The following is a 15,061-nucleotide window of genomic DNA, read 5'->3' on the forward strand; positions in this document are numbered from 1 at the left end:
TTCTTCTTCTTCTTCTTCTTCTTCTCTCTCTCTCTCTCTCTCTCCCTCTCTCAAATCAGCTATGCTACCCAAATCTCCATCCTATAGTGGAGCTCCAATGATGGGTGAAGTAACGCATCAGTTGGAGTACGTACTGATAAATCAGTGAAACAAGTGGACTCTGTAGTGAAGTGAGATAGATGTTGGTAAAAAGGGAAATCGACATAGAGGGACAGTGCCCATGACATTCACAGACAAGAGAGACAATCCTGAAATGACTTTGGTAAAAATTCTTTTCCTGATCTAAATGTTTATTTATTCACAACACTGCTTTTGCATGTCTACTGCAATATTTTGTTCATGCCTAGGCTGGCATTGCACATAATCAGTTCACGTTTGGAGACTGAATTACTATAAGGCAAAAAAATGGTGTCTGAAGTCATTTAAGGGTGATCTCTCTTGTAGTACATGGTGCTGATAACAGCCAAAAAGCTCAAACTGCATTCATTACTTCTGCCAGATGGTACCTTGAAATGACGGTTGGTGTTTTTTGATCATCTGTTCCCTCAAGCAAGAAAGGTTCTCCATGGCAAATTTGAAGTAAATATGACCTTTGTACAGGTCAAATATATCCCAAACATATTTCAATGGATCTAAATATATATTCATAAATATACATATATATAAAGAATAAAAAGTTTTGAATGGTACAACAATGCACTATAATACAAAAAATGGACTATATACCTGTTGTAATTTAGTTATCTATAGTCCAATATACATGCATGTACTCATCATCATCATTTAATGTCCACTTTCCTTGCTGGCATGGGTTGGATAGTTTGACAGGAGCCAGCCAGATAGAAGACTACACCAGGCTACTGTGTCTGTTTTGACATGGTTTTTATGGTTGGATGCCCTTCTTAACACTAACCACCTCATAAAGTGGATACCTCATAGATTGGCTTTTTACAAGGCACCAGCACAAGCAAGGTAAGTTTTGGCATAGTTTTTACAGCTGGATGCCCTTCCAAATGTCAACCCCTTCACAGTGTGGATTAGATGCTTTTTTTTGTGGAACCAGCACCTGCAGGGTCAACAAATAACTTATAAGACAAAGGATTTTGAGAGGAGAGGGGGGCAATGGAGGAGGTAATCTTGTGCCAGATGATGAAAAGTTAGTGTGAGAGAGAGACAGGGAGGCAGAAACAGGTGTCTTGCTACAGAGGTATGTTACTTGGCCACACCACATCTGATGCTTTTCATCTCCAACTTTTCTTTCAGGGCATTTACACTCTGTCGTGTATGCACACTGACATTACATATCCAGCGGAGCATACTCGTTTCATTTCTTTCAAGCCTACACATGTCTTCAGCAGTCACAGACCATGTTTCACTGCCGTGTGGCATGGCTGTTTGCACACAGGCATCATACAGTCTACCTTTCACTCTAAGAGAGAGGCCCTTTGTTGCCAGCAGAGGTAGGAACTCTCCGAGCTTTGCCTCTGGCTATTCTTATTCTAGTAGCTATGCTCCCAGAGCATCCACCCACACTACTGACTTGGTCACATAGGTAATGGAAGCTAGCAATTACTTCTAGCAAGACCGTGGCACCTCCCATGAGCCCAGTGTTGTGTCTCAGATCCTGAAGGGCCATGTCAAGAGCTTCAAAAGAAACCTTATGGCTCATTGTTGCCTCATCCGTATGTTGCACATATGTACCTAACTATGGATGTATGTAAGCATGTACGTACGCAAGTACGTATGCACGTACGTACGCATGTATGTATGCCCGTACGTACGGACATACGTATGCACGTATGTACGGTGGAACGTATGCACATACGTACACAGGTACATACGCACGTACGTATACAGGTACATACGCACGTACGTATGCACGTTGTACGTACGTACGTATGCACGTTGTACGTACGTACGTATGCACGTTGTACGTACGTACGTATGCACGTACGTACGCACCTACGTATGAACGTACGTACGGACGTACGTACGCATGTACGTATGCAGGAACGTACACACGTACGTATGCACATACGTACGCACGTACCAATGCACGTACCTATGCACGTACGTATGCACATACGTACGCACATACCTATGCACGTACGTATGCATATACGTACGCACGTTCCTATGCTCGTACGTACGGACGTACCTACGTATGAACGTATGCATACCTGCATACGTACCTGCCTACGTACGTGCCTATGTACGTGCATACGTTCATACGTATGTACATACTTACATTCGTCCGTACGTTCTTGAATATTACGTGCATACGTACGTACATACGTGTATATATACCGGCATACGTACGTACATAATGCTTTTGTACGTGCCTACGCAGTGCATGCGTCCGTTCGTACGTACGTGTATACCTACGTCCGTACGTAGTGCATACGTACCTGCGTACATACGTGCATACATACCTGCATACGTTCTTGCATAAGTATGTCTGTACGTGCATACGTACGTCCGTACGTACGTGCATACATTCATCAATTCGTACGTGCATACGTACTTGCGTACGTCCATGCACACGTATGTTCGTTCGTAGTGTATACGTACGTGCATACGTACGAGCGTACGTATGTGCGTACGAACGTTCATACGTAGGTGCGTACGTACGTGCATACGTACGTATGTACATACGTGCATACGGACGTGCGTATGTACCTGCGTAAGCACGTGTATACGTACCACCGTACGTCCGTGCATACGTATGTCCGTACGTACGGGCATACGTATGGGCATACGTACGTACGTGCATACGTCCTTTCGTACGTACATGCTTACATACGTAAATATGTGCGTAGTACCTGCATACGTACGTGCATAAGTACGAGCGTACGAACGTGCTTTCGTACGTGCATAGGCACGGCATAGGTACGTGCGTACGTACGTGCATAGGTACGTGCGTTCATACGTGCATATGTACTGCGTACGTACTTGCATACGTACGTGCGTGCGTACGTGCATTCCTACTTACGTGCATAGGTACGTGCATATGTACTTCCGTACGTACGTGCATACCTACTACGTAGTGCACATGTACGTGCATACGTACTTGCGTGCGTACGTGCATACGTACGTACGTGCAAACGTACGTCCGTACGTAGTGCATACGTACGTGCGTACGTCCGTCCATAATATGTGCGTACGTACGAACGTACATACGTCCGTACGTACGTCCGTGCGTACGTACGTGCATACGTACGAACGTGCTTACGTACGAGGTTTTCCTGGAAAGTTCCAAGGATTTAGGAGCAACTTCCTAGAAACTTCCGAGTATTTAGGAGCAACCTCCTGGAAAGTTCTGAGGTTTTAGGAGCAACTTTCTGGAAATTTCCGAGGATTTAGGTGCAACGAACGTGCATACGTACCTGCATACTTACGTGCATACGAACGTGCCTACATACCTTCTTACGTACGTGCATAGGTACGTGCTTGAATAGATATGGGCATACGTACATCCGTACCTACGTGCATACGTTCTTGCATACCTACGTCCGTAGTGCATATGTACGTGCGGACGTACGTGCATGCGTACGTAAATACGCACGTGCGTACGTCCGTTCGTAGTGCATACCTCCGTGGCTAAGTACGTGCGTACGTATCTGCATACGTACACATGTACGTGCATAGGAACATGCATATGTACGTGCATAGTTACGTCCATACATACTTTCATACGGGATGAATGTTCCGAGAAGGGGAGGAATTTCTATCTGGAAAGTTCTGAAGAGCGGGAGGTATGGCTGGAATTACTTCCTGAAAAGTTCCGAGGAAGGGGAGGAATTATTTCCAGGAGGGTTCTGAGGAGGGAAGAATTACTTCCTGGTGAGGAATTACTTCCTGGAAAGTTCCCATGGTGAGGATGAATTACTTCCTGGAAAGTTCCGACGTGGTGGCCGAGTTCCTTTCAAGCTTTGGGCCTCCGAAGGCAAATTGGCAAAATTCCTTTTGAATGTTGGGCCTCACGGAAGCAAAGTGGCTGAGTTCCTTTCAAGCATTGAGCCTCGTGGAGGCAAAGAGGTTCAGTTCCTTTCAAGCATTGGGCTTCACAGGCAAAGTGGTCAAGTTCCTTTTAAGCATTGGGCCTCATGGAGACAAAGTGGCTGAGTTCCATTTGAGCATTGGGCCTCACAGAAGCAATGACCAAGACCTTTGGCATTATCTCGTACTTGAGAAGAAGACCCATCAAGCCAAGCAAAATCACAATCATGGCAGATACCAGTGTCACATGAATGACACCCATGCTGGTTGGTGGCACATAAAAAGCACCCATTACACTCTTGGAGTTGTTAGTGCTAGGAAGGGCATCCAGCCATAAAAAACCATGCCAAATCAGACCGGAGTCTGTTGCAGCCTCCCAGCCCTGGTCAAACAATCCAACCCATACCAGCATGGACAATGAACGTTAAATGATGATGATGCCATGCACACACCATTTGAAATTACCACCTTTTGAAAAGAACTTTGGACATTTCTTCTGTTAACATCCCAAACATAGTAGTAGTAAGTCTTCTTTCATTGAAAGCATGGGCAGAACTGTTTAAGCTTTTGCATGTGCCTGGTAACAAGGCAATGATGTGTATTTATGCATGGGTCGAACAGCAGTTAGCTCTGCTAACCAAATCACACACACATAGATACTGTTCTGCCAAAATGAAATAGCTCTCCGACATAATTTTTAGCAGAGATGCACTAAATTATCACTTGAGGTTTTCAGTAAGTTGAGATGAATAGCTCTAAGAAAATCAGAAGGCTGAATACAATAATGATTTATTATAAAATGAATCTGTGAAGCAAGTAAATTGAAACTAGCTGTCAGCATGCTGAATATAACATTAAGAAATATCGCTTAATGATGTTCAAGGTTAACAGAAAAAATGTCCAGTGTTCTTTTCAAAAGGTGGCAATTTCAAATGGTGTAGGTGAGGCATATTACAAAATATACACTTACAGTATTTCACAAGGATAAGAATCAGAAACATGATAAATGCCTGCACATCCTTTAGAACAGTTACACATGGTTGTGTCTTCTGTCAAGAACATAGTAGCAGTAAGTCTTCTTGCCTTGAAAGCCTGGCTGGAACTATTTAAACTTTCACACATGCCTGGTGACAAGGCAATGGTGTGTATTTATGCACAGGTTGAACGACAGTTTAGCTCTGCTAACCAAATCACACACACATAGATACTGTTCCACCAAAATGAAATAGTTCTCCTACACATACATACAGACATCCATACGTGTGCATCTTTGAGTCTGTGTTTATCCCTGATCACCACTTGATGAGTGCTGGTGTGTTTATATCCCTGTAACTTAGTAAGATGGCAAAAGAAACTAACAGAATAAGTACCATGTTTAAAAAAAAGTACTGGGGTTGATTCATTCAACTAAAATTCTTCAAAGCAGTGCCGCAGCTTGGCCACACAGTCTAATGACTGAAAAAACATACATACATACATACACACACACATACATACATATATGAAAAGAAAAACACAAATTCATATTAAAATGACTGGATTATAGTTTATTGCTTGATTTGAAGTGCACAGTGTAGTTAAGTCTTCTGTATATGAAATATTAAGAGTTATTGATGGTAGTTGATGGAAAGTCATGGAAAAGTTGCCAGACAATGGTATCAGATATTTTAGGAACTGGCATTGAAATTTTGGTACAAATGTATAATTTGCATTTTTCTACAGTTTGTGATGATGTGAGATACATATGTACATACATACAGTTTGTGATGATGTGAGATACATATGTACATACATAGTTTGTGATGATGTGAGATACATATGTACATACATACATACATACATACACTTGTATCTAGACAACATATTTATAGTAAAACAACAAACAACCCAACACATGCTATATATATATATATATACATATACACACACACTTATGTATACACATACATATACACACACACTTATATATACACATACATATACACATGTCCACATAAAATCTTCACACACATAGATTTAACAAACATATATTATTTATTAAATATACATACATAATCCCATGCAGAGATTAACACACACACACATCTAAATGACCAAAAGATTACATTACAAATACATGAAAACATTCACATCACATACACACACACATATGTATCTACATATACATACACAATTATAAATGCAAATACAAATACATGTATATGTAGCAACTTTAACCATATATAATTATTATTTGTTTAGAAAATGAAATAGCAAAAAAAAGGTGGTGATGATGATGATATGATGATAGTGGTGGTGGCGATAACTATGGTTGTAATGAAGATGACTTTTGACTAGGCACAAAGTGAATGCTTGTAAGAAAATATAGATTACAGGTCTATCAAAAACAAAAAAAAAACATACCTCCCTTACAGGAGAAAAGATGAAATGTAAAAACTGACAGCAACCCCAAACAGGTCAGCCATTTTTGTATTACATATATGTGTGTAGTAGAGTCTGTGTTTGTGCATGTATGTGTTTGTGTGCATATTGAAACAATATATATGTACAAGTGAAAAGTATGAAAAAGTTTTTCTCACACTTCAGGTATAAAAAAATATTTTAAAAGTTTGGAGAATTAAAAATAAAATGGACACAACATTATATTATATGCATGAAAAGTTATGCAATCACAACAACCATGCTGATCCAACATGGTTTTAGCTGCAATGGCTAAAATGAACAAAAGAACTACGAACACACACACACTTAATCCATAATTGTTAGTCTAGCAAAATATATTTTGTCTCTGATTCTTTGGGAACCCTATTTTGTCAGACTAACAATTATGGATTTAAATATTTTATTCACTCTCAGAATTGTCTTCAATTATTTTATTCTAAGTAAGCAGGCATAGTTGTCACCCATTGGGATACACACACACAAATCTAATTTATATGAATGCCAAAGAGTTTTTAGAAAATGTTCCAGAATAGTCTATCTTTCCCTTTCTTCTTAATTCTCTATTTCTCTTAGATAAGTGTTAGAACAAGTAAAGATTCAGTGTTTTCTCCCCCCCCCCTCTTTCTCTCTCTTGTACTATGTAAGCTGACTTGATGGGTAAGTTTTTGGGGCCAAGGTTTACTTCAATACATTGATTCAAAACTCTCTCATTCCTTGTTTGTCTCTCTTTTCCTTTGTGTGCATGTGTGTATTTGTGTATCTGTGCATATGCGTGCACACACACCTGTCTACGTTTCTATCTACCTAACTAATTAACTATCTCGCTGCCAGCTAAGTTTGTGATAATGTAAAATCTAAGCGACTTCACGTGCTACCAAGTAACTCATAAGGCACCAACACTTAGTTCCAGTTTTACAGCACCAAGCAACTGGGAGACAGATCTCTCCTTGGACAGGGATCAGTCTAAAGCAGATAACAAAAAGTCCCCAGATTTGCTATCTATGGGGACTTCCTTCCCATGCAACTAAGTAAACTGAGGCAATGTAAGAACATACCTTTATGTTAAAAGCTGCAACTGAATTCCTTGAACTGAAAATCAGCACAAAGTGAAATAGGAGATATTCAGAATGTTTCCCAGAACACATTACAGTAAAGTACTGCAGTACAGTGTGGCATGGTGCAATGTTCTATAGAACAAAACTCAACTGCACATTGTTATATAATAATGAATAGCACAATATTATATGATGGTGCATTCACTGATTACACAGTATTGCTTTGTGCATTTGTACATAATGTATTGCATACAATTGCATTGTGTTATACTGACGAACAATGCATGATATAATTCCATAGCCATACACAATACAAAACTACATGACACTGTATAATGCTATACTGCATGTTCTTTGTCAGTACTACATTGCACTACATAATCATCTATGTGCAATACAACAGCGTATAACACTACATAACATTGTGCAATATAACTATAACTGCATTTAATTGCACTGTATTGTACAAAACAACATTCAGTAACACTACTGCATAACATTCCAAAGTTTTGTACAATACAAAATTGCATGACAATGCATGCAGAATTCCTGCATTTGTACAACACTGCATGTTATATCACTAGACAATATAAAACAATACTGCAATGTACTGCACACACTGGGTGACATTATTGCAGCATAGAACACATAGGACTACATCGTATACATCACTGCAGTATATTAATTGTACATTGTGTGTGGGTCAATACAGCCCGTAGTTCTCTTCTGCACAGACTGGTTCTGTAGTGCTAAGCACACCAGTGCACAGCAGGGTCACACATTGAATCAATAGAGGGAATGTACACAGACCACCCTTCAGTAAGGGAGAAATAAGCCTCATCACCAGAACATCCCCCCACATGCAACCATGGTGGTGAACTCTTCTCGAGTTCCCAGTGATATGTTAGAAGGAAAAAAAAAAAGGAGAAAAAATATATTCAAAATAATAAAAAAATAGCTAATATACATATTTACATTATTTTTGTTGTTGTTGTTGGTTATGCTAGTGTGGGTGGCGGCGGTGATGGTGATGGCGGCGGAGGTGATTTCTTTGTTCATTGTTACTGCTTGAATTTGTTTTGTTTTGTTTGTTTCTTTTTTTGGGCTGCTGTCATTTGCTTTGTTTATTTGTATAAGTGTTATTTTTATTTCTTTTTTTCTTTTGCAGTAGATATTTTTTATCATCTATATATATATACATACATACATACATGGATGCATGCAACAATATACACATATATCTAACAAGAAATTTGGAATTGTGTAAATGTATGAATTTCAAACATACACACACACACACAGAAAATCTGCCTTTTATAGTATAGTCTAACAATACATGTGTGTGTGTGTGTGTAATTTCTTCTAGTTAAATCAGTTATCCATTACACTGGACAACTAGTTCATTAAATAGTCCACCCGCTGAGAGAACTATTTGATAAACCAGTCATCCAAGGAAAAGTTCAGAGTAACAACCAACAAACTGACTCAGCCAAAATATATTACATTCTATTATAATATTGGATATTCTTTTTCCAATCTGTTACTACCTACATACATCATTTACACATACATATAAACAAGGAAAATGAAATATTTAAATGAGTCATTAATGTAATAATATCTGATTTGGCATCATAGCTAAAATGATGGCAACCTGGCCAAAGATCTTAATTGGCAATGTCATAATTCATACAATTTTAATTGGTAACGTCACTCACAGTTCACACCATTGGAACCAGGATTGCAGTGAAATGATACTAAATGAGATAAAGTCAACGAATTGCCAAAAACGCAACCATTATTAATACAATTATCAACAACAATTTGGAATAGGTGAACACTGCCAACTGGCATTGTTATAATTATGTTGTTGATCATGAATTGTCAATTTAGCAGGAGTCAAAGATGCAATCAGCTTAGTTGCTATCGTGTTTTTTTATTATCAAAATTTGCTATGTCTCAAAGAGAAATGCAGCCCATTGAAGCATTTGGGAGAATGAAGCAATTAAATGACAGTCTCCAGTGCATCAGAGTCACTACCGTTTCCTTCATCCCGCAACAGTACAATATCGTGTGGATTCTTAAGGTCATTCCTGTAATTGTGAGCAGCTATAATGCGATTTTTCTCTTCATGCACATCATAAAATTCCTCTTTAGCAGCATGTCCTTCAACATCCAGTTCAGATCGAGGGGATTCCACATTGTAGCTCGTATCCTGACCCTCAACTTTTTTCCGTCGATAACTTATCCCTTCAGGACCAACTCTGAAGTTACCTTTTCCTTGTGTGGGATTTTTGCGAACTTCAGCCTGCAGCTTACGTGGCAATGCTTGTGATGTTGATGACGATGATGATGATGAGCGAGATTGGTATGGAGGAGGAGGCGGTTTGATTTTTGACTGTTGATGGGGTTCGTGGTCACGGTTACTGTTGTTACTGGTGGTGTAGTAATTGCTATTGCTGTGTGATCTGTTTTTATGCTTGCTGTCAACATTGTTATTCTTTGTTGGAGACGTGTGAACATTGCAGCCATCAATGTTGCGACTATATGGACCATACTGACCATAAGGCTGTTCCCTGGGTCCAAGAGACTCCTCAACATTTCCTCTGTGTGGTGACAAGGATGTGGAATAGCCATGCATGGCACTGTCATACTGTTCATCTTCATAACTCCTTTGAACTTGTTTTGAAGAATCAACGCTTCTGCAGTTGTTTACATAACAGTCTTTAGGCAGGGGGCTTTGATTCTGGCTGTTAGCATGCCTTGATGGAGAATGAGGTATGTTCTGGAAGGAAGACAAATTTGTTGAATGTCCTTGATTATTGTTGAGGACTGATGGAATGACATTTACCATGTAACCAACATGCTTTGGTGGAGAGTAGATGACATTATCAGAAGTGATTTTCTCAGGAGAAATATCGGTTGAAGCACCAGTAATGTTTCTTGTATATTCTAAAGGAGCTGCAAAAGATTTTCCCAAGTTCATACTGTTCTGATCTTCAGGCATGTAATATGAGGATGATATACCTGAAGCATTGCTTCGGTGACTTGATAAGTGGACTTCTGGAGATAAGCTGGTATCTTCAGGACTGGTTGGTGACAAGTCAGGGGTCAGAGGTAACATTTTCGGGTGTGGAATGGGAGTATTACATGGATTGGGACTGGCTGGTTGTCCATCTGGTGAAGCATCCATTGATGTACCAGAAGCATTGCTTCGGTTATGGTTTGTGTTTAGGGGAGATAACTCCGTAGATGTCCCAGAAATGTTGCCTCTGTTAGAATTATCCTGACTTTGAGAATACTCAGATGAGACAGAGTCAAGAGTTGCATTCAAATCAACAGCATCCTGTCTCTTAAGATTCTTCTTTCCAGACTCCTTCTGATCAGATTTTTCTAGTTTGGATGGTGTCTTGGAATTTGCTTCTGGGGAGTGAACATACTGTTTGGATGAGTCAGGAGTTGCCATTTTACCAGATCTTGTATTACTCTTTCTGGAACCTGAAGTTGACATTTCTTTTGATACTTTTGAATAACCTTGCTGAGAATCACGTTTTGCTGGTGAATCTCGGTCACAAGAGTCAGATTTCTTGGAAATTCTACCATATATGGATTCTTTTGGTTTTGTAGATTTCGAATACAAGCACTCTGATGAGGAAATTTTTATAGCATATGGCAAAGGTGCCTGGTTGAAAATCCGCTCAGGATAGTTGGGGGACAAAACTGCTCTTGTCTCTGGGGAAGAAACCAACCTCTCATAAACAGGTGAAGTGACAATGTCATGTTCGGGTGAATCAATTTTTTCATAAAGGGGTACAATGTAAACAGACTCATTTTTGGCAGGTACTGATGCTGACAGAGTCCTGGTCAAGGATGGTCTTTTATGACAGTCAACCAACAGTGATTGATTCATATTGTCATAGCCATCTGATGATGTCTTACGAACCCGGAAAGAATTACTTTGTTTCAGTTTAGAAATCTGAACATCCACATCACCAACGTTACATAGGGGCAATGTCTCCAGCTCAATATGCTCTTGGGTGTTGTATTTATTTACTGGATTTACCATGTCATTAAACATTGCCTCAGCAAATGTTTTTGCAGTAGAAGTTGAAGGCATAAAGGCTTCATCCATGTCTGCAAACAGTTGGCGGCGTCTTGGCAGCTGCGGACGTCCATCAGGTGTTGCTGGTATGCTAATACTACTTGACTGAGTTTTTGCTGGCTGTGGTGTATAAGCCCTTCGTCCAGCCATATAACCTCCTTTATTTCCTGGATTGTAGGGCTGCGGAGTTTTTGATCGGCGCTGTTGCTCTTGCATGCTCTGTATCTCTGCCTCATGTTGTTCCTGCATGTTTCTCATATGAAGTCCCATAATCAGAAGCAGTTGTCTGCAAAAAGAGAAAAGTTATTTAATAACAGTATTTAAAACATTATATATATATTCTTTTACTCTTTTACTTGTTTCAGTCATTTTTGACTGCGGCCATGCTGGAGCACCGCCTTTAGTCGAGAAAATCAACCCCCAGGACTTATTCTTTGGAAGCCTAGTACTTATTCTATCGGTTTCTTTTGCCGAACCGCTAAGTTACGAGGACGTAAACACACCATCGGTTGTCAAGCGATGGTGGGGGGACAAACACAGACACACACACACACACACACATATATACATATATACGACGGACTTCTTTCAGTTTCCGTCTACCAAATCCACTCACAAGGCTTTGGTCGGCCCGAGGCTATAGTAGAAGACACTTGCCCAATGTGCCACGCAGTGGGACTGAACCCAGAACCATGTGGTTGGTAAGCAAGCTACTTACCACACAGCCACTCCTATATATATATATCATACATCAAGTAGTTATATACACATTTACTAGATCTATGCCAGGGACTATCTATTACAATCTGTTAATTAGTAATTATCTAAATGCTTAAGATGAGATGTTGTCAATGAGATTATAATCCTTCTGACTATTAACCTCATCATTACTGATTTTTTTAAACAACTTATTCACTGTTCACTTCTTGTGCATATTTTATGTACTCTTCATGTAGTTTTGGTTAATTTTTCCAATTAGTTGTAGTGCACCTGTTCATTATATATAAAAATTTGTTAATATTTATATTCTTCCATGCATTTCAATTAGTTTGATCTCCAGTCACCATCAGGTGTCTTAATTCTCTATATGTACTGGATTCAAAAGGATCTTTATTTCCGATCTAAAATGAATAATCCGTTAGCCTACTGATCTAGTACAACTATAATCATATTGTCAATTAGTAATTCTAGCAGCCAAATCTGCTTCAAATCACAACTTATTAACTTACACATAGAAAAATATCTGATAATCATACTTGGTATGCTTTTTAACATAGATCCTGTCCAGATGAGGGCTGATCTGGGCCTAAATAACAACAGAGTGAAAAAAGAAATGACCAAAGCATCTTTACCTGTTGTCCAAATTGTCCATAGTCATTGTCCTCTGTCGTCGGTCCTGCTTGCTCAACTTGTGGCTAGTCCGCATGCTCTCTGGAGTTCCAGTGCTTGCTGGCCGCATTGTCTCACTGAGTGTCCTGCGAGGTGGATGGCTGGTCTTTGAGGAATGGCCCCTATCAAGAGTTCTCACTTCAGCAGAGCCACTGTCCTCAAATACTTCATTGCTGCTGTCGACGATGTTGTTTCGGCTGCGATGGCTGAAGCTCTGGCTGCGTTTCAAGTGGCGCAGCTTGTCTTTGCGAACAAATTCAGGGAACCAATCCCTCAGCATTGAGCTCTTCATCACTCTGGACAGACCCCGCGGGTAAACAGTCTCAAGAAGTGGAACAGGACTCCCAGGGCTTGGTGGTCCCTGATTGTAACTGTCATGGCAGTGAGCAGGATGGTAGTAGTCAATGGAGCTAAGGTGCTGCCTCTCATCATGTTCGCACATCTCGTCCTGGAGAAATAATAATAATAACAATAACAGCAACAATAATAATAATAATAATAATAACAATAATAATAATAACAATAATAATAATAACAATAATAATAATATGATCAGTGCAAGTGTGAAGGTAGAACACCTACAAAAATCAGCATTGCTTGGAACTGCAAGAATTCTTTGCAGGATTCTTGAAGCATGACCAGTAAAACAAGTGTCATCTTAGTCTGCTGGTTGTGGACAGCTGACACTTCCCATCACACCCAGCAAAATAAGCTGTGAGTTTCATATAATAATAATTTTCTATAGAGATTATAACCAGTACTGATTTTGTTATGATGCTTCGTATCTGAGACATCAGATGTAAACAAACTATGAGATCGATGATGAAAGTTGGATCGGTGTTACGTTGGGGTGTGATCTACAAGGAAGATCACTTTCAGTTAAATTCTTTAATTATTTTGAACATACTTAGCATTGTAAATGCATTTTCTCAAAATTCTTACCATTTTAATAAGAAAACCCTATAATAATTAAGATAAGCGCATAGATCACCCACCAAAGTAAATTTGCTCTCATAGATCACACAGAAAATAGCACTAATACAAGATAAACTAAAAAGTAACCGAAAGTAATCTCCCTTCAAATTGTAGATCATACACCAAAGTGGCAGCTTTCTTTTTCATAATAAATGATGTGAATTTAGTGCTGGTTTCTTGTAAAAATGCAACTGCCTTATGGTTTCTTGTAAAAATGCAACTGCATTCGTCTTGTCATTGATGAGATTGTAAAAATCTTTGGCCAACATCTTATGGGTTTTTAGAAATTGAAAAGTAAACTAAAAACTAACCTAAAGTAACCTCCCTTGTAGATCACATGCCAAAGTGGCACCAATGGGTCTATAATGTAATAATACTCACATCCCATTGTTCCTCCTCCTTTTTCTTCTTCATGCGATAAACACGGTAAGTAATGAAGTAGGATAAAACACAGATCAGAGTAACAATCAGGTAGATGGCAATGAGGACATACAACATCTTTGGCAATGATGACCTTATAGCCTGACAATTGTCGTCGATTCCATGGAACGTCAGAATGAATGGATCTGAAACAATAAAGATAAAAATAGTAATAAAAATAGTAGGTCATAACTAATAATAATAATAAAAATAATGGTTTCAAATTTTGCCACTAGGGCAGCAATTTTGGGGGAGGAGATGAGTTCATTACATTGACCCAGGTGCTGAACTGATAGTTATTTTATCAAAACCAAAAGGATGAAAAGCAAAGTCAACCTTGGTAGAATTTAAACCCATAATGTAAAGACAGACAAAATGCCACTTAGCAGCTCACCGCCTTAATAATAAAGGGTAGGCACATCACAACATCCTCTGTCTAGGAATTATATAATGCTATAAGTAACAGAAAGGCTTTTTATAGTAAAAAAAAAAAACCCCAAAAAACCCAAAACGAAACCAATGGAATGGATATGAAATAACTAAATAGGTAAACAACAACAATGATAACAGCAACAACAACAACAACAGCAGTAGCAACAAGATGACAAGAAATCATCCCCTCATAGCAACTGAACTGAACCCGTTCCTGTTACCTCAGAAGAGAACAAATGAATTGATA

At 39.2% G+C, this 15,061-nt stretch overlaps 1 protein-coding gene across 1 annotated transcript in view; it reads right to left on the reverse strand.

The window, feature by feature from the left end:
* Positions 1-5,525: 5,525 nt before the first annotated feature.
* LOC106876391 (uncharacterized) overlaps positions 5,526-15,061 on the reverse strand; it is an 87,741-nt gene continuing 78,205 nt past the window's right edge. The window contains exons 4-6 of the mRNA XM_014924908.2: positions 14,344-14,528; positions 12,951-13,435; positions 5,526-11,884 (exon numbers count right to left, since the gene is read on the reverse strand). Of these exons, the coding sequence (XP_014780394.1) occupies positions 9,502-11,884; positions 12,951-13,435; positions 14,344-14,528 (3,053 nt within the window). The 3' untranslated portion in view covers positions 5,526-9,501. The remainder of the gene's footprint in view (positions 11,885-12,950; positions 13,436-14,343; positions 14,529-15,061) is intronic.

Source organism: Octopus bimaculoides, chromosome 14 (assembly GCF_001194135.2).
Source record: "Octopus bimaculoides isolate UCB-OBI-ISO-001 chromosome 14, ASM119413v2, whole genome shotgun sequence".
Lineage (NCBI taxonomy): Eukaryota > Metazoa > Mollusca > Cephalopoda > Octopoda > Octopodidae > Octopus > Octopus bimaculoides.